Genomic DNA, 26,398 nt, shown 5'->3' with positions numbered 1-26,398 from the left:
CCGACTCTCACGTTGTCCTGAGACCCCGGCCTGGATATGTGCCCAAAGTTCCTACCACGCCTTTCAGGGATCAGGTGGTGAACTTGCAAGTGCTTCCCCGGGAGGAGGCGGACCCAGCCATTGCTCTGCTCTGTCCTGTTCGCGCTTTGCGCATTTACGTGGACCGCACGCAGAGCATCAGGACCTCAGACCAGCTCTTTAACCCTTGGCGGTCAGGCGTGGCGGAGCGCCAGACGCCAGGTCCAGCACTTGCACACAACAAGGTCAGCCCTTGTGCTGGGCTAGGTGCCCGTGTGCAGTGATTCCCCCTTCGGGTGATCCCACATGTGTATTCTTCCACGGTACGGCTTCCCTCATGGTAAGCCCGTGTCGTTCCCTGGCAGAGTCCTTTTGCTGTCTCTGCTGTGTATTGATCTCACCCCTAGGGAGTCTACCACAGGGACCCCTAGGGAGTCTACCACAGGGACTTCCATATGTAGTACTGCCCTATGGCCAGTCCATATGTGTAACTTCCACATGATACCTCCTTTATGTAGGATGTGGCTTCCGTTGCGTTCCCCTACTTGAGTACGCTTTCCCAGTGTTATCCAATATCCCACTGTACGGAACAGCAGTGGCGGACACCTCTGCCTATGCCCTGTCCTATCTTCCGCCCCAACTGGTGTGGTGGGACTTGCCGGCTTTCGCAGGGCACTGGAGGGGGTCAGCAATAGTGGCGTTTTCCATACGGATCCCAATTCGTCAGTCACTGACGTAACGTCGAACGTGACTGACTGAAAGGGAACGTCTCGGTTACATATGTAACCCCCGTTCCCTGAAGGAGGGAACGGAGACGTTACGTTCCGTCGCCACAGTTGCTGTACCACCGCTGTACGGCCGAGGCACACCGTCTCGACTCCTCAGCGAAAAACTGAAAACTGAAAAACTGTCTTGCACCGCTGTGTTTACAGGTTAGTGAATTTTTACTGCTTTTTCGCATTTTAAAAACTGAACTAATGTCATATGCTGCAGTTTTTTCTCTTAAATATTCAATAGAGAAATTATGCAGTAGTTTTCCTTTATGAAATGATTATGTGCTAAATCTAGTTCACCAGAACAAAGCTGTCGTACAATATTTATATAATCTCTTGCAACATTTACAGACTATCTTTACAAAGTTTGCTGTTTGAGATGGTGAAAAGATATTGATTTCAATCATTTTTCTTTTCCTGTATTATTTCCTCTGAATATCTCTCCTCCCATTGATCTGAACTGATTTACTGAATAAATTCAAGAATCCATGAACATGGACTTTTTTTCCCTTTTTTTTTTACATTTGCCAAGAACTCGCTAAGAATGTTGGATAAACATAAAATTATATATATATTTTTTTTTTATTATTATATTAGACATTATGTATATAAGGAAATATGTATAGTAGACAGGAAAGCTGATTCTGCTAAACTCTTTCTGTGCCTTACTGTTTTCTTTTATGAAGGATGTCCTGTCATGCTGCATTGAGAAATTTCCTGTGCAGACAGACTAAACGAATAAATCAAGCATGCTTGAAATTAGTGTACAAATATTATAATTTAGATCCTTTTACAATTTTTGAATATTTATATGATTAAAAAGCCTTGCCAGCTATAAAATGTTACTTCTAAGATTAGCATGGACCATGTCCTTTCTCTGCATGACACATTCCTGAAAGACAGAGTCAGCTTCAGTAAGAGCTCTCCTCCGATCTATGGGGCCTCCATCATCATCAAAGATGTGAAGATGAGTGATCAGGGAGTTTACAGCTGTGATTACACAACCTTCCCTAGCGGCAGTCATACAGGACAAACCACTCGTACAGTGTTAGAAGGTACGTAAGTAAATGCCACTCATTTAAACTGACCAAGGCATCTAAAGAAACTGTTGCTGTTATTGTAAGTAGAAGGCCTAGTAATAATAATAATAATAATAATTCATTACATTTATATAGCGCTTTTCTAGGCACTCAAAGTGCTTTACATTGTCCGGGGGCTCTCCCCATCCATTCGAAAGACATCCTGGGATTTTTAATGACCACAGAGAGTCAGGACCTCGGTTTAACGTCTCATCCGAAGGACTAAGTAGTAGTACATTAGCCTGATCATATTAAGCATTATAAGTAGGCTATGTCATTTATATACTTTTTCCTTTTTATTTTCTCACCCACCTCTACCCCTAAACCCAACCATTCTGGGGACTAAAAGGAGCAATAATCTGACAGGGGTCCGATTTCGGCACCAACTTGGTCCTCGAATTTGATTGGCACATATGATCCAATAGTGCAGGGACTTTTCCCTGAATGTATCACTCCATTTGTCTGCGTTTGAGTATTCTAGACAGAGTTTGTGTGTTAGTGGTGGGGTATTGACTCTTTTTTCAGTTTACATAGTTAAGCCAGTAGGTGTCAATAATAAACTCTCTTTATGAGTGAGTGAGTCATTGAATCATTGACTGATTTGATCAACAAGATTCATTCAGGAGTGCCACCAGTGGACAGGACCTTTCGTCATTTTTGTTGGTGGAGCAAAAATAGACAAAAGTACCTAGCAACAGTGTTGGGCAAGTTACTCTGAAAATGTAATCAAATTACTGATTACTGATTACTCCTTTTAAAAGTAATCACGTTACTGTTCTGATTACTTTATTTCAAAAGTAATTAGTAATTAGTTACATTACTAGTTACGTTACTTTTTTCTCCATGAAATTTATGAAATCCCAGCATACACGCTCCCAAAAAATATTTGTTATTAAAGCATCAACATTCACAGAACACTGTTATTTGTAACTAAAGCAAGCGGATGCGTGCATGGTTTGACACGGCAGAATGCCAGCAAAGAGTGCTGCATTTATAATCTCTAAAAGACCCTCGGCTTGTAACTATACTCTAATTACTATTTTGAAAATTATAATGCGTTAAATTACTCCGTTACTAAAAAAGTAATCAAATTACAGTAACGCGTTACTAAGTAATGCGTTACTGCCCAACAGTGCCTAGCAATATATATATATTTTAAATTATAATATTAACTTCTTGTTTTATGAATTGTTGTAATGCTGATGGTCTGACTATAAGCAAATGTGCATCCACGCCATGCCTTACTGTAATTATGAGATTCCAATGTGTCCTTGAAGAACTCGTAATTACAACCTGAAAACTGACCACCACGAATTCACCAGAACAAAACCCTGAGTTAGGACTACTCTGAAACAACACATCACAGAAACATTTAGTCATTTAGCAGACACTTTTATCCAAAGCGACTTACAAATGAGGACAATGGAAGCAATCAAAATCAACAAGAGAGCAATGATATGCAAATGCTATAACAAGCCTCAGTTTGCTTAAAATTCTTACAATGAAATGGGGCAGAGTTAGGAAAGGGGTTGATATAAAATAAATCATAAACAATTAAATCTGAGTAGCAAATCAAATTAATTTCACAGACAAAACACTTCAAAACAGGGTCAATATAATGATTTTACTTAAGCACCAGACCTTAACCTATTTTTAAAAATATAACAGACTTGATGATATTTTATATTGAGCCATGTCCGTGATGTTAAAGTTTAACTCAGTACATTTGTTTCGAAAAGTATTTTTTCAGTTGTGTGTTATGACACCATTTTTAACTTTAACAATTTTAACTTTTACATATAAAAGAAATGTAATACATACATTATAAATAAGAGAACAGTAGTTATATCACCTTTTTGGAAAAGATCATGAAGGATATAATTAGACAATCAGATTGTCACAACCACATGGACTTTGTTTGTGTTTTCACCGTGGATTTATTAAAGACTGCTTGTCTTTATCTCGTCTTTGTGTGTTTATCGACACAGTTCCGTGACACAGATAATATAACTCCCATATAAATAATAAACACAAAAGTTTGACAGTGTTGGGCAAGTTACTCTGAAAATGTAATCAAATTATTGATTACTGATTACTCCTTTTAAAAGTAACTACGTTACTGTTCTGATTACTTTATTTCAAAAGTAATTAGTAATTAGTTACATTACTTTTTTCTCCATGAAATTTATGAAATCCCAGCATTCACGCTCCCGATAAATATTTGTTATTAAAGCACCAACATTCACAGAACACTGTTATTTTTAACTAAAGCAAGCGGCTGCTACATGCATGGTTTGGCATGGCAGAATGCCAGCAAAGAGCCCTACATTTATAATCTCTAAAAGACATCTCAGTTCATCGCAATCTCACAAATCTCTGTTATAACACAATAAATACAGTATATGGACTTACAAATGAGGACAATGGAAGCAATCAAAATCAACAAGAGAGCAATGATATGCAAATGCTATAACAAGCCTCAGTTTGCTTAAAATTCTTACAATGAAATGGGGCAGAGTTAGGAAAGGGGTTGATATAAAATAAATCATAAACAATTAAATCTGAGTAGCAAATCAAATTAATTTCACAGACAAATTACAGTAACGCGTTACTAAGTAATGCGTTACTGCCCAACATAGTGCCTAGCAATATATATATTTTTTAAATTATAATATTAACTTTTATGAATTGTTGTAATGCTGATGGTCTGACTATAAGCAAATGTGCATCCACGCCATGCCTTACTGTAATTATGAGATTCCAATGTGTCCTTGTAGAACTCGTAATTACAACCTGAAAACTGACCACCACGAATTCACCAGAACAAAACCCTGAGTTAGGACTACTCTGAAACAACACATCACAGAAACATTTAGTCATTTAGCAGACACTTTTATCCAAAGCGACTTACAAATGAGGACAATGGAAGCAATCAAAATCAACAAGAGAGCAATGATATGCAAATGCTATAACAAGCCTCAGTTTGCTTAAAATTCTTAAAATGAAATGGGGCAGAGTAAGGAAAGGGGTTGATATAAAGGTAATCATAAACAATTAAATGTGAGTAGCAAATCAAATTAATTTCACAGACAAAACACTTCAAAACAGGGTCAATATAATGATTTTACTTAAGCACCAGACCTTAACCTATTTTAAAAAATATAACAGACTTGATGATATTTTATATTGAGCCATGTCCGTGATGTTAAAGTTTAACTCAGTACATTTGTTTCGAAAAGTATTTTTTCAGTTGTGTGTTATGACACCATTTTTAACTTTAACAATTTTAACTTTTACATATAAAAGAAATGTAATACATACATTATAAATAAGAGAACAGTAGTTATATCACCTTTTTGGAAAAGATCATGAAGGATATAATTAGACAATCAGATTGTCACAACCACATGGACTTTCTTTGTGTTTTCACCGTTTCCGCCTTTTTTAGTGGTTGTCATGGTTATTGATTTGACTATGTTATTATGTTCAGGTGTGTCTTGTTATTATCCTCCTTAGGTCTGTGTATTTAAGTTCCTGTCTGTTCAGTTTGAGGTTGTCGGGTCTCGTCAATGTTACGTGTATCGCCAGTCTTCCCTTGTTTGGATTTACCTATCTGTGGATTTATTAAAGACTGCTTGTCTTCATCTCGTCTTCGTGTGTGTTTATCTACACAGTTCAGTGACATAGATAATATAACTTCCATATAAATAATGGACACAAAAATTTGATTATTAAAACTATTTATTTATTTTAATAAATAAATATAGCCATTTATTTAATTTCCATTAGTAACATTGAGCTCAGGTCTAAAGGTGAATTTAGTCATGAACGTAACCTGTTTTTCATGAACCACTATCACTTATTTTATTTGTCCAGTACAAGGAAGAAAGAATGAGGATGTGTCTTCTAATGTCTGTAAATTTAAAACATCATTTGACAAAGACATTTGCAGAAGAGATCAAAATGAAATACTGAAATACTGTAAACTTGTATTTTCTGTACTTGTGTTGGGAGAAAATCCATAGAATAAATTTAATCATTGTCAAGTATTTTAAGCAGACAAGACTGAACTACTCTTATTCATAACAAAGCATAATCAAGCCAAAGTATTGAATAAATTAACACAGATGGTGGGAATTCTATAAAGAACAGGTGTTAAATAGGCTTTCTACTGTGTGCACTACTTGATATCTTAACATACTTGACTTAAATGTGGCGGGTGCTTTATATGGATTGCAAATGGCTTTGTTTTTGTTTTGTTTGTTTTTTTCTTCTGTAAGGTGATCTAAAGACAAGAGCTTTAAGGGGGAGCTGTAACAAATGTATAGCCTAATAAAATATGGATAGTATGAACATTGGGACCCGGGGTCTGTCTAATCACAGTAATTAGCCAATCAGTGCAATAATATAAGTGATATATCTCTGTGACGCTGTAATCCAAGCGATAATAGTGGACTGGATGACCTTCTTTTTAAAGGTAAATGTTTAATTTTTAGGTGTTTGTATGTATTAATTATCACAGGCTATAATAAAAACAAGTAGGCCTATACTCATTGTTGTCTGTGGTTTCAGAATTTGCTGTGGGTGTATAGGATGGCCTAAATGAGTGTAAGATTTCCCGGCCTGAAATTGTGTCCCAGTCCACCCCTGACGACCAGAATAAAATGTCACTTCCTTATGTCTTTTGCCTGAGTGAACTTGAGTGAAGTTGTGTTCAGGTCTAAAGGTGATTTTATTCATGAATGTGTCCTTTGTTTTTCATTATCCACTATCAGTTTTATCTTCTTTTATTGGCCCAGTGCAGAAAAGAAAGAATGAGGATGTGTCTGATGATTTCTGAGAAGCTGTTTCATGCATGGGGTCAACAGTATAGCTACGCCTGAGTAATTTATGCATTATAAATAAACATAAATATAATTAATATTTAAATGTAAAAACACTAGTCAAAAATATTGAATAGATGAGCACAGACAGGATGTCAAATGTGTAGGACTTAAAGAACTGGTGTTCAATCTGCTTTCTACTGAGTTGTGTGTGTGCAGATTCCATGTGAGCCTGCAAATGATCATTACAATACCAGATCTGCAGATATGATCCTATGTTATTAGTACTTGTATGTCATGTTCTCACGTCATTAACAGACATTTCGTTTTTATAACTCAGTGTATACGGTAATGGCTTTGACCCTAATCTTTTACTGTTACAGAAATATACTTCTGTATTTGTGACTTTGAAAGGAACTAAGTAAGGAAAAAATACCTTTGTCCATTGTGAAACACAAGTTTATAATTAAAAGGCATTAGTGGAGCACATAATGCCTTATAATAACTAAAAATATTATACAGCCTGATATATCATCTTGCAGTAGATGCTTTTCAGTGTCCTGTGGTCACATTGGTGTCTGTTCCATTAATCTTCCAGCTGAACGAGGCAGCAGGTTCAGAATTTGCAGAGCAAGAGAGCGACACGCGAACCCCTAAATCCACCACATCCTCACCCTTAATAGAAATATCTTCTGGTCCATCTAGAGTACAAACAAAAGACTCACTGACAAACTGAGCACTGAAGAATGTCTATATTTCATCAGGTTTGAGCTCAAATCATCTTGATGTTTGAATGTTTAACACTCACAGTTGATGATCAGGCTGAGTTTGGCCGTCTCAGAGCTGATAGGGTTTCTATATGTACATTGATATTCTCCACTGTCTGATCTCTGCACTGGACTGATGGACACTGATCTGTTATCAGATGAGAAGATGATGCTGTTGCTAGGAGACAGAGGACTGTTATCTTTCATCCACTGCACAGAGGTGATGCTGCCAGTTCCCTCAGAGCTGATGTTAGCAGATGATTCTCCCTCTATTAATAAATCTTCTGGACCAATAAGTCTGACATTAGTTATTTTTTCTGTGTGAGTGAGAAAGAATAAACACACTAGATTTAAAATGAGTCTTTCACATTTAGTGACCTTTTCACATTTTCACGTTTAGTGTGGTCAAGGGTGGTACAGAAGGCCAATCAACAATGAAAGGAATGTTTATGTTTGAATATGTGCGCCCTATAGACTGTTTATGTTTATTTCAGTATCTATTTATATCGTCATAGTTTGTAGCGTGTAATTTATATTTTTAATGGATTTTCATAGCTGATAGAAGACTGAAAATCTGGGTCTCAGACAAGAGTAAAACAACAAAAATCTATGGTCTAAAAGTTATTTCAAAATAAATGATAAAGTTACAAATTTTCAAGACAGTTTCAACGTGATTTCCATGTAATAACATTTTTAAAAGTTTAAACATGCGAGTGCCCTAAGTAACACTCATCTGTGCACATCTGGTTCAGTAACAATTAACCACAAAGCTCACTGCAAATAACAGCAGGCTTGTGCATATCTAAAATATTATTATTATACTCTCATTAGTACTTCTGCTTGTCACTTTTGCCATTTTTACACATCCGTGTTTCATTTACAGCATATTAAATTGCTTCATGTCGCTTTTTCCCCTTCCACACATTAAATTAATTTCATATAATCATATATTAAGCCTATGTAGCCGATGCTTTAATGTTAAATACAGAAGTTTAAGCAAAACACTCACCAAACACTTGTAGTGAAGTTTCTCCTGTAAGTGTCTCTCCAGCACTAGTTACTACAGTTAGTCTGTATATTCCAGAATCATCCAGTCTCAGGTTCCAAAGCACCAGAGCGAGAGTGTTTCTGTCAAAACTGACTCTGTCTCTGTATGCTGAGGCTATTACAGTTGAACCAGACTGTGCTGTCAGTATAATAGTTGTTCCAAAATGCCACTGAACTGTATCAAATGATGTGGAGGGCGGGTTATCAGGAGCGAACACCACACTTCCTCCTACTGCTCCATTAGCCTGACCAGAAAACTGCAGGTCTTCTCCTAAATACTGGCCTATGTCAAAGAAAGAAAGAAAGAAAGAAAGAGTTATTCACTAATTGCACTAGACAGCATACTTTTTATCTGCTACAACTGCTGTAGTTATTCACCCTAAACCTACGCGTCCACACCTACCCTTACCCTTAAAACAATGCAAATATAATTTTGGTAGCACAATCTGATAGGTAGCATGTTTCGTCGGTACACAGGCACAATATTTCAAACACTAAAACTGCGTGACATTCTAAAATGTAGGCTACACAAAGTATGCATCATCAATAAGGTTTATACTGAATTTGGCCTTTTAACACTAAAAAGGGCAAGACCATAAAGAGAAATCAGAAAATTAAGTTATTGCTATTTTCCATCTTCTTAGGACACAAATAATACAATTTCATGATTTAAAAAAAACAAAAAAAAACATGACTTTTGTTTTAATGTTTGTATCCCCCGATTGTTTGATAAGAATTGTTTCATTTAATATAATAATCGATACTTTTGACTCATACCTTTTCTTAAAAATGGTTTAAAGGCTGAAATGTAAAGTTCGTCATTTTTTAAACTTTTTGTTTTTGTGAAAACCTGTATCTGAACTGTAAATCATGTTTTTTACAGTCATTTTTCATTTTAAGGTTTAATATGTTACCATAGACATTGCGCTACCCACTCATATGGTATTAATTTTATTTATGCAGGTCTTAAAAAGGCCTTTAAAAAGTCTAAAATTTGATCTTAAAAATCCTGCAGATACCCTGACCAATCATCCCCATCCCCCCATCACCCCTTCCGCTCAGATCTCCTGGATTTTGGTACCCAAGTGATGACAGGTATGCTCCTCCTCCTCCACCTACTATGGTAAACATACAAGAACAGTAACAGACAATTATTTTAAAAAAAACACAACATTTCTAAAACAAAATAAGAGCAGAAGCTACAACAGAGGTGTGTTGTGGTCAACTTTTTGTTTTTGTGAAAACCTGTATCTGAACTGTAAATCATGTTTTTTACAGTCATTTTTCATTTTAAGGTTTAATATGTTACCATAGACATTGCGCTACCCACTCATATGGTATTAATTTTATTTATGCAGGTCTTAAAAAGGCCTTTAAAAAGTCTTAAATTTTCAAGAGAGCAACACATGAAACCCTAAATCCACCTCATTTTGACCCCTAATCGAACCATTTTCTGGTCCATCTAGAACAAACTGAGCACTGAAGAATGTCTGTATTTCATCAGTTTTGAGCTCAAATCAGCAGATGATTCTCCCTCTATTAATGATTCTTCTGGACTCATTTTTCATTTTAAGGTTTAATATGTTACCATAGACATTGCGCTACCCACTCATATGGTATTAATTTTATTTATGCAGGTCTTAAAAAGGCCTTTAAAAAGTCTAAAATTTGATCTTAAAAATCCTGCAGATACCCTGACCAATCATCCCCATCCCCCCATCACCCCTTCCGCTCAGATCTCCTGGATTTTGGTACCCAAGTGATGACAGGTATGCTCCTCCTCCTCCACCTACTATGGTAAACATACAAGAACAGTAACAGACAATTATTTTAAAAAAAACACAACATTTCTAAAACAAAATAAGAGCAGAAGCTACAACAGAGGTGTGTAGAATAGCAGAAAAAAATGTATTAGTAAAATTAGTTTATTGTGTATTTTTGAAAATAGAGTTGTAAATGTAAGTCAAAGCTTTGTTTATCAAAACTTAGCTAATTTCAGGTTAGTTTTAACCACAGTAACTAGTAAAGCAAGTTTTTGTGAGGCGCTTCTCTTTGTGACAGTATTCAAAGGCTGTGCAGATGTATTCTCCACTGTGTGTGAAGTCAGTCTCATCTATGGTGAATGTGTCTGTGGTCACATTGGTGTCTGTTCCATTAAACTTCCAGCTGAATTAGGCAGCATGTTCAGAATTTGCAGAGTAAGAGAGCAACACATGAAACCCTAAATCCACCTCATTTTGACCCCTAATCGAACCATCTTCTGGTCCATCTAGAACAAACTGAGCACTGAAGAATGTCTGTATTTCATCAGTTTTGAGCTCAAATCAGCAGATGATTCTCCCTCTATTAATGATTCTTCTGGACCAATAAGTTACCAATAATCTGACATTAGTTATTCTTTCTGTGTGAGTGAGAGAGACAAAACAAAGACACAGAATCTAAAAACGAATCTTTCACATTTAGTGAGTACGGAATTTAATTCCGTTTGTAAAAACAGTGAGAATTTGTTATGCTACATTAAAAAAAAAAACCAGTACAATACTTATTTAGCAACTAACCAACTAAGTTTATAAAAACAAAGCCACTTCAAATTCACATTTGAGCTCAGACTACACAGTCCAGAGAGGCTGGTGGTACAGAAGGCCCATCAAAAATTAAATAAATCTTTATGTTTGAATATGTGCACCTCATAGAAATAAGGTTATTTCAGTTTCTATTTAAATCATCATAAATTGTAATATATGTATAATTTATTTTAATGGATTTTTATAGATGATAGAAGACTGAAAATCTGGGTCTGAGACGAGTAAAAAAACAAACAAACAATCAAAAATCTGTAGTCTAAAAGACATTTTAAAGTAAATTATAAAGGTAGTTTATAAAGTTTCCAAGACAGTTTTAATATTATTTCCATGTAACAACATTTTAAAAAGTTTAAATATGTATAGTTTTAATAAAAATCAACCTTTGGGACATGAGAATGTAAGAAGTAATGCCCATCTATGTAAAGCTGGTTTACTAGAGAAAACCACACAGATCACTGCGAATAACATGTGCCAATCGTTACCTAAATCATCATCATCATCATCATTAATATAACATTCTTTTTATTATTTCTGCTTGCCACTTTAACTGTCATAATTTTTACACACACATTTTATTTACAACATATTAAATTGCTGTTCTCCCTTTCACAAATTCATTTCGTACAATCATCCATTAGGTCTGCAGCTTATGGTAAATATACTAAAGCATTTTTAGCAACACACTCGCCAAACACTTGTAGTGAAGTTTCTCCTGATCTGAAGTAGTTTCTACAGTCAGTCTATATATTCCAGAATCTGTCAAATTCCTGTTTCTGTCAAAACTGACTCTGTCTCTGTATGCTGGGACTATTAAAGTTGCTGTCAATATAACAGTTGTTCCAAAATGCCACTGAACTGCATCAATTGATGTGGAGGGCAGGTTATCAGGAGCGAACACCACACTTCCTCCTACTGCTCCAGAAAACTGCAGATCTTCACCTAAATATTGTCCTACTATGTCAAAGAAAGTAAGAAAGACAAAAGGAGGAATACTTACATTTTTCTGCAATAAATATTTAACTTACTGTAGTACATTTTTTACTTTTATAGTTGAAGTTTTAGTTGGCAGACATACATTTTTTTTTCAATTACATCATTAAAATAGGCCCAACTAACCAGTTATTTAATACAGAAACTAAACACCACACCAAAACACCCTAAACATCTTCTGTTTTTCTGAATTTCTAAAAAGACTCACCAAAACACGACAACATCCACAGTGTCCAGTACAAACCATGAGAAACCATAACCGAGTTCTCATCTGTCAGGAGCTGCAGCTGCTGCATAAATCATCGGAACTATTTAAACGACTGTTATAGAATGCAGAGAGCTCACTGCGCCACCCAGCGCTCGATATTAACATGAGTCAAGACTTAGCATTTGATCATGTCAGTCACGTTACATCTGAATTAACCGGATTTATTCAAGTTGAAGAAATAATAAAATATAATTGACTCGATGGAAATATAAAATTATACTTAATTAGTTTTAGTTTTACTAGCCTATGTTATTCCACACTTCTTTTATTTGAACAACCTCAAAAACACTTTACAAACAAAATATTAATATTGATCATTTCTACTGGAGTCACCAAAATCAGACATTTGACACAATTGTAACAAATGACCAACACACACAGGCTCAGCTCCAGCTCCAAGTTATATAATCAATAAACATATACTATACATACAGTAGCAGACACACACAGAACATTGATTACAATATTTTTTGGTAATTCCATTAATGTAAAACCTTGATCTTGTGGAAATCTAACAAGTGACCATCAACATCAACATCAACATCTAATGTAAAGATAAAGATTCTTTAGATGTAATGCTATTTCTGAAATATTAAAACAAAAATAAAATAATTTTTGTGGAATCAATTAATTGTAATATTTTTTTTTCTTGAAGTTGATTAGAGTCATTAAATGTGATTTTTAGTCAAAACCAGAAATGTATACAATGTACCATTGTATAAATGCAGCACCATTTTTCACCACTCTATAAATGCAGTTTCTAGGAAATATATCTGCTCTCAGCATTTCTGCTTTTTCTGCTTCATCTACAAGTTGTCAGGGCTGTAGGCAGCTGTTTTAACTTCCCTTTACGTGACTGAACTTTGAACAGTTTTTTATAAGATGAACTGGTGTAACACAGCGTGTGTCATTGCTCTGTTGAAATGAAAGCTTGTGATGGACTTACAAAATGTGTTCATTCCTCTACTGCTGTCTTGCACCACTGTGTTTACAGGTTAGTGAATTATTACTGCGTTTTTCGCATTTAAAAAACTGAACTAATGTCATATGCTGCCGTTTTTTCTCCTAAATATTCAATAGAGAAATTATGCAGTAAGTTTAATGCATCATTTTTGTGTTCTCGACTGCAAAATGCAGTATAAAGTTAATAGCTATATGATCAAAATTCTTCGTGAAATGATTATAGTGCTAAATCTAGTTCACCAGAACATAGCCTTCGTACAGTATTTATATCATCTCTTGTAACATTTACAAACTATCTTTACAAAGTTTTCTGTTTGAGATGGTGAAAAGATATTGATTTTAATCATTTTTCTTTTCCTGTATCATTTCCTCTAAATATCTCTCCTTCTGTTGATCTGAACTGATTTACTGAATATATTCAAAAATTTTTTTTGCATTTGCATTTGCCAAGAACTCACTAAGAATGATGGATAAACATAAAATTAAATATTCTTTGTTGATTATATTAGACATTATGTATTTAAGGAAATATGTATATTAGACATGTATATAAGGAAAGCTTCTTTCCTTATGTTATTATGTTATACTCTCTCTTTTTTTTCCAGTACTGCATGGACAGAAAGTTGTCACTAATCTTAAAGTTACTGGGTACCAGGGTTATGATGTCACACTGTTGTGCCAATATATCCATGGAAACACAGAAGACAAAATACAACAAATGCAGTGGACGTGGCAGAATGAGTCCAGTAAATGTGAAATCATGGTCTTTAGCATGGACCATGGTCTTTCTCTGCATGACACATTCCTGAAAGACAGAGTCAGCTTCAGTAAGAGCTCTCCTCCGATCTATGAGGCCTCCATCATCATCAAAGATGTGAAGATGAGTGATCAGGGAGTTTACAGCTGTGCCTACACAACCTACCCTAGCAGCAGTCATACAGGACAAACCACTCGTACAGTGTTAGAAGGTATGCAAGTAAATGGTCATTTAAATTGACCAAGGCATCTAAAGAAACTGTTGCTGTTATTTTAAGTAGAAGGCCTAGTAGCACATTAGCCTGATCGTATTAAGCATTATAAGTAGGCTACTGTCATTTTACATACATACATACACACACACATATATATATATATATCTGTCAAAACTCTTTTTCCTTTTTATTTTCTAACCCACCTCTACCCATAAACCTAACAATTCTGGGGACTAAGAAGAGCAATAATCTGACAGGGGTCAAATTTCAGCAACAACCTGGTCCTTGAATTTGATTGGCTGAGTGGCACATTAGGTCCCATATTGCTGGGACTTTTCCCTGAATGTATCACTCCAAATGTCTGCGTTTGAGTATTCTAGACAGAGTTTGTGTGTTAGTGGTGGGGTATAGACTCTTTTTTCGGTTTACATATTTAAGCCAGTATCAATAGCAGAGATGGGCATAAATACAAAATACTGTGTGGAAAAATGTATTTAAATACAAATACAGTATTTTGTATTTTGAAAATACATGTGAAATTTGCCATCCAATGTAGACATCCCTATAGGCTAAAATCTATCTGGACTTAATCTGAATGCAAAAAATAAAATTATAATTATTTCATGTAAAATTTATTTTGTTGTATATAAAGTTTATTCAAATTAGAAAGTATACATTTAAAGGGGTCATGAACTGACTTTTTTATTTTATTTTATACTGTTGTCTGAGGTCCACTTATGACATTCGCATGGTTTTTACATTAAAAAACATCAAAATCAATAAGTAATAGGTTATTTTCTACCCTGGTTTTGATGCCAGCTCGAGAAATGCTTGGTTTTTTATGGCCGTGCCGCATTGAAGACTTGGAAGTAAACACCCACTGCTATGATTGGATAATAGTTTTGCATAGTAAACTAACTTTCTGTGTGTCTGTGTAACTTTCTCTGTGTCCTTCATAGTTGGAGCCTTCTGTGACTTTGGTTAGACACATACATATAATCAGTACATATCAAGCGATCTCTAACAAAGCAATAGTGACACAGTACAAATATTTTTTACTCACATATGTGTGCTGCGCCATTCCTGTCGGATCCAATATAGACAGCACAGCACTGGTTTTTAATCTCAGTCTCTCTGCAAATCCAGCGTCGACCTGTGTCTTGTTTCCAACGGAATCCGCGCGGTGAAATAAAGCGAACAAACCATCAATGATTTACTCATGTGAGCTGAAACTTCATTAAAAATAAAGTTCAACCACGCATTCCTAATATTTGAATCTGAAGGAAGGTTATGCAGCGACTGTGTTCTTCCACAACCAGCAACTGCACAATATATTGTGATCTTCAACGGCATGTGTAATGTTATTGCTTGGTTGCTCGATCCGGTTTAGCGCCAATTATGTTATTTCCCTATGTCATGCGGGAATCAGTGGGCGGGGCTACAGAATTAGGCGTTGATATTCTTCTGTGGAGGCGGAGTTTAACCTATCTATTATGTCATAGGTAGGCACATTTCAGGATCTGGTGTTTGCTGGGCCTGATGTCAATAAAAGCTTTTATTTCAGTAACAAGGATGTTTTCAGTTCTGAAACTTACAGGATATTCTTTAAGTACGATGACCTTGTATATATCAAAAGCTCAAGTAAAAGTTGATTTTTCAATTCATGACCCCTTTAATTACTTGCTCAAAGTTTTTTGTTTTTTTTTGTAGGCTATCAGTAGTAATCAATAATCAGTATTGTTCAATTTAGTGTTATAGGCTACACATATGTTATCATATTCATACAGTATGTTTTGTTCTAATGTCACAAGTCATAATCTCAAGTTTACTGGGTTTTACACGATTCTTTGATTCTTTTTTGTGGGTTTAAGTAGTGTACTCAAAAACATTTTCACATGTGTCCTCCAAAATGACCCACAATCAGTTAATATGTGAAGAAATCTATTTATTCCTAAAGTTCTCACGAAATGATTGTTTGACAAACTAGGAAGGAGCGCGCAATCAGCAGGTTCGCGGTGTAGAGGCAGGTGAAAGTATGAACAAGGCTTCAACTGCACAAACCGCTTCCACTACGAGAGAAAGTGCCAGATGATTCCACGTCCCGTGTGAAAGAGCCTTTTTTATGGAGTGAATAATGTGTCGAAATTAAACAAACAAATCCAGTATTTTGCAAACAAACTTGATCTGCTTTGCAAAGGAATACTCGACTCGCAAACAAACAGAAAGCGATTTGCAAATACAATGGTCAGAGTGAGCGAAATCGTAGAGGTGTAACAAATAAACGTAAGGTTAATTATAGATACAGTAAGACAGAAACCCACCTGTTCACCGCTCATTTTCATAAACGTGTTTCAGCGCTTCTCCCGGGAGACTATTGTAAAATCACCCATAGCGCCATCTGCTGTTTTGAAATAGGAAGTTGCTCAATTTGTGAGAAAATCAAGCCAAGTGATGGCATAAAAGGGCGAGTGTCTCACAATCAAAACAGCCCAGCATTTGTATGCACTAAATTTGGTATTTTTTCAAAGGTTACATGCAATTCGTAGCATTGATTTGTGAAATATGATGTACGCTCATGTATATTTGTAAAGCATACGTTTATTTGACACCTCTGCGATTTCGTTCACTCTGACCATTGCATTTGCAAATCGCTTTCCGTTTGTTTGCCAGTCGAGTTTTCCTTTGCAAAGCAGATCAAGTTTGTTTGCGAAATTTGTCTGTTTAATTTTGGCACATTATTCATTCCATACTTTAAGTCAAAAGTATAGGCCTACTTGTCGGCGTTCCACTCCAGTCTCTGAGCACGCGCACACAAAAAAAACCTGAATTTAAAAGTGTGAATTAAAATTTCCTTTCGCGGCATACTGCACTTAAAATAAGTGCAACTGCACCAAGCACGTCACACTCTATTACTCAACCATTTGTCCATGATTCTTTTTCCACTCCAGCGTTTTCCCACTAAAAACTGCATGGATATATTTGCTTACCCCGATAGCGATAGGCCTTTTTCTATGTAAACGATTTAGAAAACGTTCAATCAATTCACACTTCATTTAACTATTCACACTTTATATTATTGCCACAATGTGTATTGTCATATCACCCTGCCCTAACATGCAGTAATGCTTTAAACCAGTGGTGTAGTGGTGCCTGGAGAAGTGGGTATACTCTTAATTTATGCCCCATGACATGTGTTATAAACAGTGACGTGTAAAACTAGTCTTGTATATTTAGTTCACCCCAAAATGGGCCAGTAGTATTTGCATATTGTCACTTAACTTCTGCTGCTTGACTTCACGGAGTAAGAATCATTATGAAATTAAAATTTGCCACAGAAGAGGAGCAGATTTTGCAATAATTAAAACAAATTTAAAAAATAGACTGCAGCAATTAACATTTTGTCAGAACCTCTAGTACAGGGCTGCCCAAACTCGGTCCTGGAGGGCCGGTGTCCTGCAGAGTTTAGCTCCAGCTTGCCTCAACACACCTGCCTAGAAGTTTCTAGTATGCCTGGTAAGAGCTTGATTGCGACTGATGAAGAAGTGGGTATACGCCGTATACCTGCGTATACCCTCCACTACACCACTGCTTTAAACACATTTGAGAAGCTAGTTGATAAAAAAACAACAACGATTAGGCTAACTATCAAAACTGATTGGCTAACGCTATTTTTCCCCTTGTTGTTGGTGCTCTTTTATTCTTTCATGTTAACTGAAGGCAAATCTGAATGATGCACTATTTTAACTTTAATCAGCATGTACAATTGACCATGACATCCTCACCCTATATTATTCCAGAAAAGTCCCCCACCCAATGCTGAATGGAGCTGTAGAGCTGCAGCTCACATGCATGAATATTGGGGGTTGGGGGTAGGGGAGGTGTCTGAACTAGTTGATGCACAATATCAGCACCCTGATAAAGAGGTTGACTGGCAGTCTGGCACAAAGTATTTTATGTATTTTGAAAATAGAAAATTATCTTAAATGTATTTAAATACAAATTACATTTTATTTTTTCCAAAGGCTTTAAAATACAAAATACAACATTTTGTATTTCAGATATGTATTTTAAATACATGTATCTGAAATGCTGCCCATCCCTTGTCAATAGTAAACTGTCTTTATGAATGAGTCATTGAATCATTGACTAATTTGATCAACAAGATTTATTCAGGAGTGCCACCAGTGGACAGGACCTTTCGTCATTTTTGTTAATGGAGCAAAAATAGACAAATACCTAGCAATATTTTGTTTTAAAAAAAATTAGTATATTAAGTTCTTGTTTAATGAACTGTTGTAATGCTGATGGTCTGACTATAAGCAAAGGTGCATCCACACCATGCCATAATTACCTTAAAGGGTTAGTTCACCCAAAAATGAATATTAGCCTGTGTTTTACTCACCCTCGAAGCATCCTAGGTGTATGTGACTTTTTTCTTTCAGACGAATCCAATCGGAGTTATATTAAAAATACATTAAAACTAACCCTTTAATTATGAGATTCCAACGTGTCCTTGTAGAACTCGTAATTGCAACCTGTAAACTGACCACTGCAGACTCACCAGAACAAACCTCTGAGTTAGGATAGGATAGGAATAAAAGTGGAAAGTTTGGTGTATGTAAGTGCTACTAAAGTGGAGATTTCTGGCTCAGTGCAGGGGGAAAAAAAAACACTTTTTTTAAGAAAATAACCTTTAAATACATATACTGTAACTGAAATCTACAGGCGCAAACAAATAAACAAGATTTATTCAGGAGTGCCACCAGTGGACAGGACCTTTCGTCATTTTTGTTAATGGAGCAAAAATAGACAAATACCTAGCAATATTTTGTTTTAAAAAAAATTAGTATATTAAGTTCTTGTTTAATGAACTGTTGTAATGCTGATGGTCTGACTATAAGCAAAGGTGCATCCACACCATGCCATAATTACCTTAAAGGGTTAGTTCACCCAAAAATGAATATTAGCCTGTGTTTTACTCACCCTCGAAGCATCCTAGGTGTATGTGACTTTTTTCTTTCAGACGAATCCAATCGGAGTTATATTAAAAATACATTAAAACTAACCCTTTAATTATGAGATTCCAACGTGTCCTTGTAGAACTCGTAATTGCAACCTGTAAACTGACCACTGCAGACTCACCAGAACAAACCTCTGAGTTAGGATAGGATAGGAATAAAAGTGGAAAGTTTGGTGTATGTAAGTGCTACTAAAGTGGAGATTTCTGGCTCAGTGCAGGGGGAAAAAAACACTTTTTTTAAGAAAATAACCTTTAAATATATATACTGTAACTGAAATCTACAGGCGCAAACAAATAGTAAAGTGCAATAAAATAAAAACCTGAATGTATATTCTTGTTTCCTTTCCACTAGTCTGAAACAACACGTCACAGAAATCAAACAGAATCAAAAAATCTTAAAAATTGACCCACACATAAAAAAAGTTTTTGCCTGTAGTGTCTTGCCTTAATTAGCCTACATATTAACTGAAGCGTTATTTGGCTATTGTGTAAAAAATGAAACAATTATAACCTTTTAACTACATTTTTAAGTTTTCTGAAGAATGAGAGTTGCTTGCCTCTGCTGTAATGGTTCCTAATCCCACAGTTTTATCACCCATTTTAGTGTCTGCAAGGTGAAAATAAGAAGCACAATTTTAGGTATCATTCTTGTTAGTATCACAATGAATCACCAAAGTTTAATACTCTGAGTCAGTGGTGAAAGTGAATAGAAAGTGCGCATTACAATCATGAATGCTGTTTCACCCCCAGACTTACTACTGATTTACATTGCTGGTTTATTACCTGTCCACAGGCAGTCCTCCTGTTCTGTCCACCGCTGAGGCTGTAGGGATTGTGACTGCTGCTCATCACTATGATTATAGCTGTTGTGGGGTATTTATTCCTACGCAACAGACGGTATGTTACTACAAAACATTTAGCATTTAGCAAATGCATCAGCCAACTAGCAAAGCAAAAAAAATAAAATAAATTAATAACTTTTGCTACACAGGGTTTTAAATGATCAAATCCATTTTCAAAGGTTCTTTAATTTTTCATAAAATTGATTTAGATCTATTTTTATTCAGTTTTTGATTAATATGATTAATCCAGCACAGTAAAACCAAGATAATGTGCCAGCATTAGACATATTTATACAAACACAACATACTCCATCACTGTCTTTATCTTCACTGAAACTAACAAAAAGCACATACTGAATCACAGTAAAAACAATAGTAAAGTGGCTGAGCTGTAACTAATAAATTCATTATCATGTTCAGTATTCAGTATAAGGTTATCACAAGATGTTAAAACACCTTTAACATTTCTTTTTTTATGTTTTGCTACACATGGAAGAAGAGCCGGCAGCAATTTCACTTATTGTAAGTATTAACTTAACATGGGCTGTTTAAAATCTCCCTTTTTAAAGGAAATAATCATTGTGAAACTGCTATTTTTATTCAGTTTTTGATTAATATGATTAATCCAGCACAGTAAAACCAAGATAATGTGCCAGCATTAGACATATTTATACAAACACAACATACTCCATCACTGTCTTTATCTTCACTGAAACTAACAAAAAGCACATACTGAATCACAGTAAAAACAATAGTAAAGTGGCTGAGCTGTAACTAATAAATTCATTATCATGTTCAGTATTCAGCATAAGGTTATCACAAGATGTTAAAACACCTTTAACATTTATTTTTTTTATGTTTTGCTACACATGGAAGAAGAGCCGGCAGCAATTTCACTTATTGTAAGTATAAACTTAACATGGGCTGTTTAAACTCTCCCTTTTTAAAGGAAATAATCATTGTGAAACTGAACATATTGCTAATTCTTGCATGATAAATTACTTTTATGTTTCTCATTTGTAAATTTCTGTAGATAAAAGTATCTTCTATGAGTAAATGCAAATAGGAACAGATTTTAAAATTAATTAATTAATCTTATGCAAATCTGAGGATGCCATTTATGGATCTGTAAGTACAAATTGCAAAATTGAGGGTATGGCTTCAAAAAATTGGTGAGTACGGATTACAAAATCATGGGGACAGACTTTCAGACGGGATTGTATAGGGGGCTCTTTACTTTCCCCTTTGCTCTTGCACTTCTAAGTCACGCCTTTAGACCTTTGATTCCATTCCTCTTCTATGAAACCATGTATCATGATGCTATTTGACCAGTGTTTTACCTCTTTACTAGACACAACTCATAGCCCCAGTGACCTACAACAGGTGAGACTTCCTGCTGCTGAGAACAACATCTCAACTGTGGGAGAAAAAGTTATTTAGTGAAAGATGCAATCAATCCCTAATCTCATAAACAAGTCATATTTCACAAGTGTCAAACCATGAGCTTCTGTAAATGACTCAACTTCTCTTTACCTGTATTAGGATGTCACATATTCTGATGTCACAATACTGAAACCAGGTAAAGCTAACAGAAGCACCTCGTCATCGGGGGACATTGAATACGCTGCGGTTTCCTTCAGTGGTCGGTCAGGATCAGCGTCACTGCGAGCCTCAGCCAATCAGACTGCTTTGGGTTTCCACACAGCAGAGCCAGGAAACTGTGTACGCACAGGTGAAAAAAGACTGATTTTGAGTACAAACGTCACATCCACTACAGATTTCTGTTAATGAGGTGTTTGAACAGTAGAGACAATAAAGGGCCGATCACACCAAGGACGACAACTATAACATTTTAATAATCATTCTAATTCTAATAATAGGGAAGTCCACACCCCAGCTATAATGATAATGACAGAGGAACAATATTGTTGGAATCACCTTTTTCCAGCTGATGGAGGACAAAACCATTGACCATCTGACTTTAAAGAGCTTGAGCATTTATAGCAGCAGACAACAAAACTCCAGCTTATAATAAACAAAACGTCATAGTCCGTTAGCTATGGACAATTATGAATTTATCGTTATTGTTATCGTTCTTGCTGTGAATGGACTGATAGCCGCCTTTCCCGACCCCATCCCCCTCTCTCTCACATACTTCGCTTCCTGTCAAAACCTACTGTCCTATCAAAATAAAAAAGCAAAAATGACAAAAAAAATCCCCTGCCAATATGGCCCAAAAACTGACACTAACAGTGTTTAAAAAGCGTGCTTGTTCTCTTTTTAGAGCTAGACTTGAGTCTGTGTGGTCTATGCAAAAAGTCACAAATCTTAGCACTTCTTAAAATGAAAGAAATGAGCTGATTTAAATACATACCAATACATACTCACTGTGAACATTTATTCCTAAGTGTCCCTTTATTTTCATCACTTTGTGGGCTTTGATTTAGATTTAGAATAACAAAATTGCCTGCAGAAAAACACAATCCAGTCTGTACACAGCATAAGGGTCGACAATTAAAAAAAAAAAGTACAATAAAAAAATGGAAAAATTAATGTTGTTAAAAACAAATTAGTATGGATTTTTTAGTACAGATTTGTATTCCAAAGGATTTTTTTTTTTGCCTATAGTTTTAACATTACATGATCAACTGGTTGGAAAAGCTCCTCAACCTCTAAAAACTCACCCGCTGATACATTCATTTAAAATATCCTCTGCACCTCAAAATGTAATGTAATATTAATGTAAATAACCATCATTTTATATGCAATACACATTTGTATAGAAACATTTTAAAGAATAATAATAAAAAAAGAGGTTCAGTGCCATTTTGGAACATCTGTGATTCTTCTATTTTCTTCTTAATTCCATCAGTCATTTTCAGTGCACTGATGTGTGTGGGAAAAATGTTAAGCTGAACCACAACATCAGATGTCTGACTTTCTGTTTCTAAAAAACTCTGATCTGTGGTGAATGCAGACAAGCACATGAGTGCAAATTTGGCTTGAGGTATGTGGTGTGATTTTCAGCACTATTTACGGACTCAAAAGTTCTTGCAGACAGATCAAAGTCCACGTTTTAATGAACACACAGCTCCTCATTTCAAATAACATACATATTCAGTCAGAGTTGATCTCCTCAGTATCAATAAAGTATCTCTATTTTTAATTTCCAATTCAGACAACACAACCCCAGAATTAAATTACACAGACAGTGAATTTAAAAATAAGTACAGTACAGAAAAGTAAGAATATCTGTTTAGAATATCTTTTTAATTAACAAGTTTGTGTTTCATAGCGTTTTTGTCCTCCGTTAACGCATGTGCTCTCATTCTGTCGCGGTCTGGCTCTGATCTGGACAGTATCATTGAGACAATGATGTCCAAAAGAGAGCATCGCTGTGCTACTTCCTGTGTATGACCTCTATCGTAACATAGAGACCGAGTTCAGTCATTGAAGGGAAGGAGAGTCTGTGCCTCTGATCGCAAGCAGACGTCTGTGTGCTGCCTGAAGGTCAGAATCACGGGGAAGTTTAATATCTCTGTGCTGCCTGCCGTGAAGCATTTCTAAATCCTCAGACTGAGAGTCTTAAATCTTTACCATCACATTTTCAAGGTTGTTTCAGACACGGTCAGTGTTATAGTACATTGTTCAGTAGTACAAAAGAATCATTGATGTGACGCATGGCTATTAAAAAAAAAAGCAAAAAAAAAAAAAGCACAATGCTCTCGTACCAAATAAAAGATGGAAAGCGCAGTTGTCTGTGATTTTGAACAAAAGGGGCAAATATTGCAAAAACGAGTCATAATTTTGTCTCCCCCTTTTGTCAGTCTCTCTGCTCTCATTTCTGCTCTCCCATCAGGTCTGTGTTGTTGCTAGACTGAGGTGGTGGTAAAGTGCAGCCTTTTGCTGGCGGGGAGTGGCCTATCCGGCACGGGCTCGGCCCACCGCCGCCTTCGCTGTCTGTATTGGAGGATGAGTGTGGAGGGGGCGGGGCCAGGCGAGGCAGAGGGCCAGAAGAGGGAGGGATGCGTGTGCAAGAGGTTGTGCGTAGACTCTGGATACGCCGGCACTCCTGGCAAATGCGCACATGAGTGCAGCCCCGTGGCAGAGGCACTGTCACTGCAGGTGGACCCAGGGCCACTGTGGGGGTGCTGTTGGCAACTAACGGGTCCTCCAGAAGTCGCTGGGGGCCGGGGCCCATGTCTGAGGGGCCTCCTCCTGGCCCTGAACTTCCTGTCAGGGGTCCAGTACCGCTGTAGAGCTTTCCGTTGCTAAGGCGCATCTCTCGGACAAGGTGCAGGGGCCTCGGGGCCCCTAAAGTGATGCGAGTGGGGTGTCGAAGGGCCAGAGAGCTGGACAGGGGTCGGCGGCGGCGAAGACGAGAACTTTTCTTGCAGGAAACGGCGTTACGGAACTCTGTCAACATCTCTTGACATACAGACACCTGAACATTTAGAAAAATATATTAAACGCTTGAACAAAGGAAGATTAGTATTTATCACAGCTATATACACACATATATATCACAATTTATATATATATCTTAGCATATATAGCAACATAAGCACTACCATTTGGAATAAATACATTTTTTGTATATATATATATATTTTTTTTTATTTTTTATTTTTTTTTTATAAATACAGTTTTTGAAAGAAGTCTTTAATGCTCATCAAGGCTGCATGTATTTAATCAAAAATACAGTGAAAACAGTAATGTCGCAAAATATTATTCGGAAATCATTCTAATATGCTGATTTGCTGCTCAAGAAACATTTCTTATTATTATCAATGTTGAAAACAGTTATGCTGCTGAATATTTTTGTGGAAACTGTGAAACACTACCATTCAAAAGTCTGGGTTAAGTAATATTTAATAAAGAAAATAAAGACATTTAGAATATCACAAAAGATTTACATTTTAAATAAATGCTGTTTACTGAACTTTCTATTCATCAAAGAATCCTGTTTACATAAAAATATAAAGCAGTTATTTCAGATTTCACAATATTTCTGTTTCTAACTGTATTGTTAAACAAATGAATGCAGCCTTGGAGAGAATAAGATACTTCTTTCAAACTCATTAAAAAAAATGTTTAGTTTTTTTACCTTTTGTATATATCACAGAAGTATGTATTACAGATTTTTACACAAGTAGTCATGCACACCGTAACACAACCACTGACTTGGACTTCACTACGACACACACTAAGGCGAGGAGTCGGCGGGTTGCTTTGTAACCTACTGTAGAGTGACTGTGATATTGGCGGTCGCAGGAGAGAGGCCGTACCTCGTCTGTTTCAGCTGATCGGCGTGTGGACCACACAAACTCCATCACAGCCACAAACACAGCAATAATCAGGCCACAGATTAACACCACAAATATACCGCCAATGTTCTCCATCCCAAGACCTGCAACAGCCAATTAAACACTTTTAAACAATCTGCATCTATGAATCTTTAATCACAGACAGAGAAAATAATAAATATACTTTTCTAAAGTCGGCATGAAGTGGAAATTCACCTTATCTATTTTGTAAATGCAATTGAGCTTATTGTGAATAATTCATCCATTGTGTTTCATTTTTTAAAAATTAGTTTTGACCTCATTGATCATTTGATCATTTTTAATCAAAATGTCATAATTGATCTTCCAGAAATGACAGACTTCTCTCTGGTGATGCATGTCAGACTTTTCCAATCATTTAGTCCACCTAAACCCAGTCCCTTTCTTACAATTCACTTTCTAACAATTGACTTAAAGGGATAGTTCACCCCAAAATTAAAATGACTTACTCACCCTCAAGCCATCCTAGCTGTATATGACTTTCTTCTTTTAGATGAATAAAATTGGAGTTATATTAACAAATGTCCTGGTTCTTCCAAGCTTTATAATGGCAGTGAATGGTGGTCAAGATTTTGAAGCACAAAAAACTGCATCCATCCATCATAAAGAGTATTCCACACTGCTCCGGGGGTTAATAAAGGCCTTCTGAAGCGAAACGATGCATTTGTGTAAGAAAAATATCCATATATAAATAAATGTAATATTTTAATTAAAATTAATCAAAATTTTAAAATTAATTTTAAATATATCCATATTAAAAACTTTAAAACCGTTATCTCTATCTTTCGCTAACTGTCCTACATGTGTTCACAAGAGAGTGGCGTTCCAGCGGATGATGTAGGACGTAGGCGTAGCGTCAGCTCCAGTGAGAATATGCTAGCCATGTGGAATACTTTTTATGATGGAT

General features: G+C 36.0%; 2 protein-coding genes and 1 long non-coding RNA gene across 3 annotated transcripts in view; 1 reads left to right on the top strand and 2 right to left on the bottom strand.

Moving 5' to 3' along the window:
- Positions 1-7,245: 7,245 nt before the first annotated feature.
- Positions 7,246-9,545, bottom strand: LOC107724153 (carcinoembryonic antigen-related cell adhesion molecule 1-like). Its single transcript, XM_016532957.1, has 4 exons — positions 9,527-9,545; positions 8,470-8,790; positions 7,502-7,777; positions 7,246-7,394 (listed from the first exon to the last, which is right to left on the bottom strand). Exons 1-4 carry the CDS (start codon positions 9,543-9,545, stop codon positions 7,246-7,248), a joined length of 765 nt encoding a protein of 254 aa, XP_016388443.1.
- Positions 9,546-13,956: 4,411 nt separating this feature from the next.
- Positions 13,957-22,661, top strand: LOC107724154 (uncharacterized). Its single transcript, XR_001637998.1, has 5 exons — positions 13,957-14,281; positions 20,098-20,201; positions 20,646-20,668; positions 21,498-21,529; positions 21,689-22,661. It is a non-coding gene; the product is annotated as an uncharacterized LOC107724154 (long non-coding RNA).
- An 825-nt stretch (positions 22,662-23,486) lies between these two features.
- LOC107724152 (glutamate receptor ionotropic, kainate 5-like) overlaps positions 23,487-26,398 on the bottom strand; it is a 59,654-nt gene continuing 56,742 nt past the window's right edge. The window contains exons 20-21 of the mRNA XM_016532956.1: positions 25,390-25,556; positions 23,487-24,590 (exon numbers count right to left, since the gene is read on the bottom strand). Of these exons, the coding sequence (XP_016388442.1) occupies positions 23,985-24,590; positions 25,390-25,556 (773 nt within the window). The 3' untranslated portion in view covers positions 23,487-23,984. The remainder of the gene's footprint in view (positions 24,591-25,389; positions 25,557-26,398) is intronic.

The sequence above is a fragment of the Sinocyclocheilus rhinocerous genome, unplaced genomic scaffold (genome assembly GCF_001515625.1).
Source record: "Sinocyclocheilus rhinocerous isolate Xijiao unplaced genomic scaffold, SAMN03320098_v1.1 scaffold1326, whole genome shotgun sequence".
Classification (NCBI taxonomy): Eukaryota; Metazoa; Chordata; class Actinopteri; order Cypriniformes; family Cyprinidae; genus Sinocyclocheilus; species Sinocyclocheilus rhinocerous.
Note: the sequence above shows the minus strand (reverse complement) of the source record. Positions and strands in the feature narration are given on the sequence as shown.

Excerpts from the sequence above, each read along its gene's own strand:
- LOC107724153 (XM_016532957.1), bottom strand. Across the intron at positions 7,778-8,469 it reads AACTTCACTACAAGTGTTTG|AAAAAATAACTAATGTCAGA; the intron begins GTGAGTGTTTTG and ends TCACTCACACAG. Across the intron at positions 7,395-7,501 it reads ACTCAGCCTGATCATCAACT|ATGGACCAGAAGATATTTCT; the intron begins GTGAGTGTTAAA and ends TTTGTACTCTAG.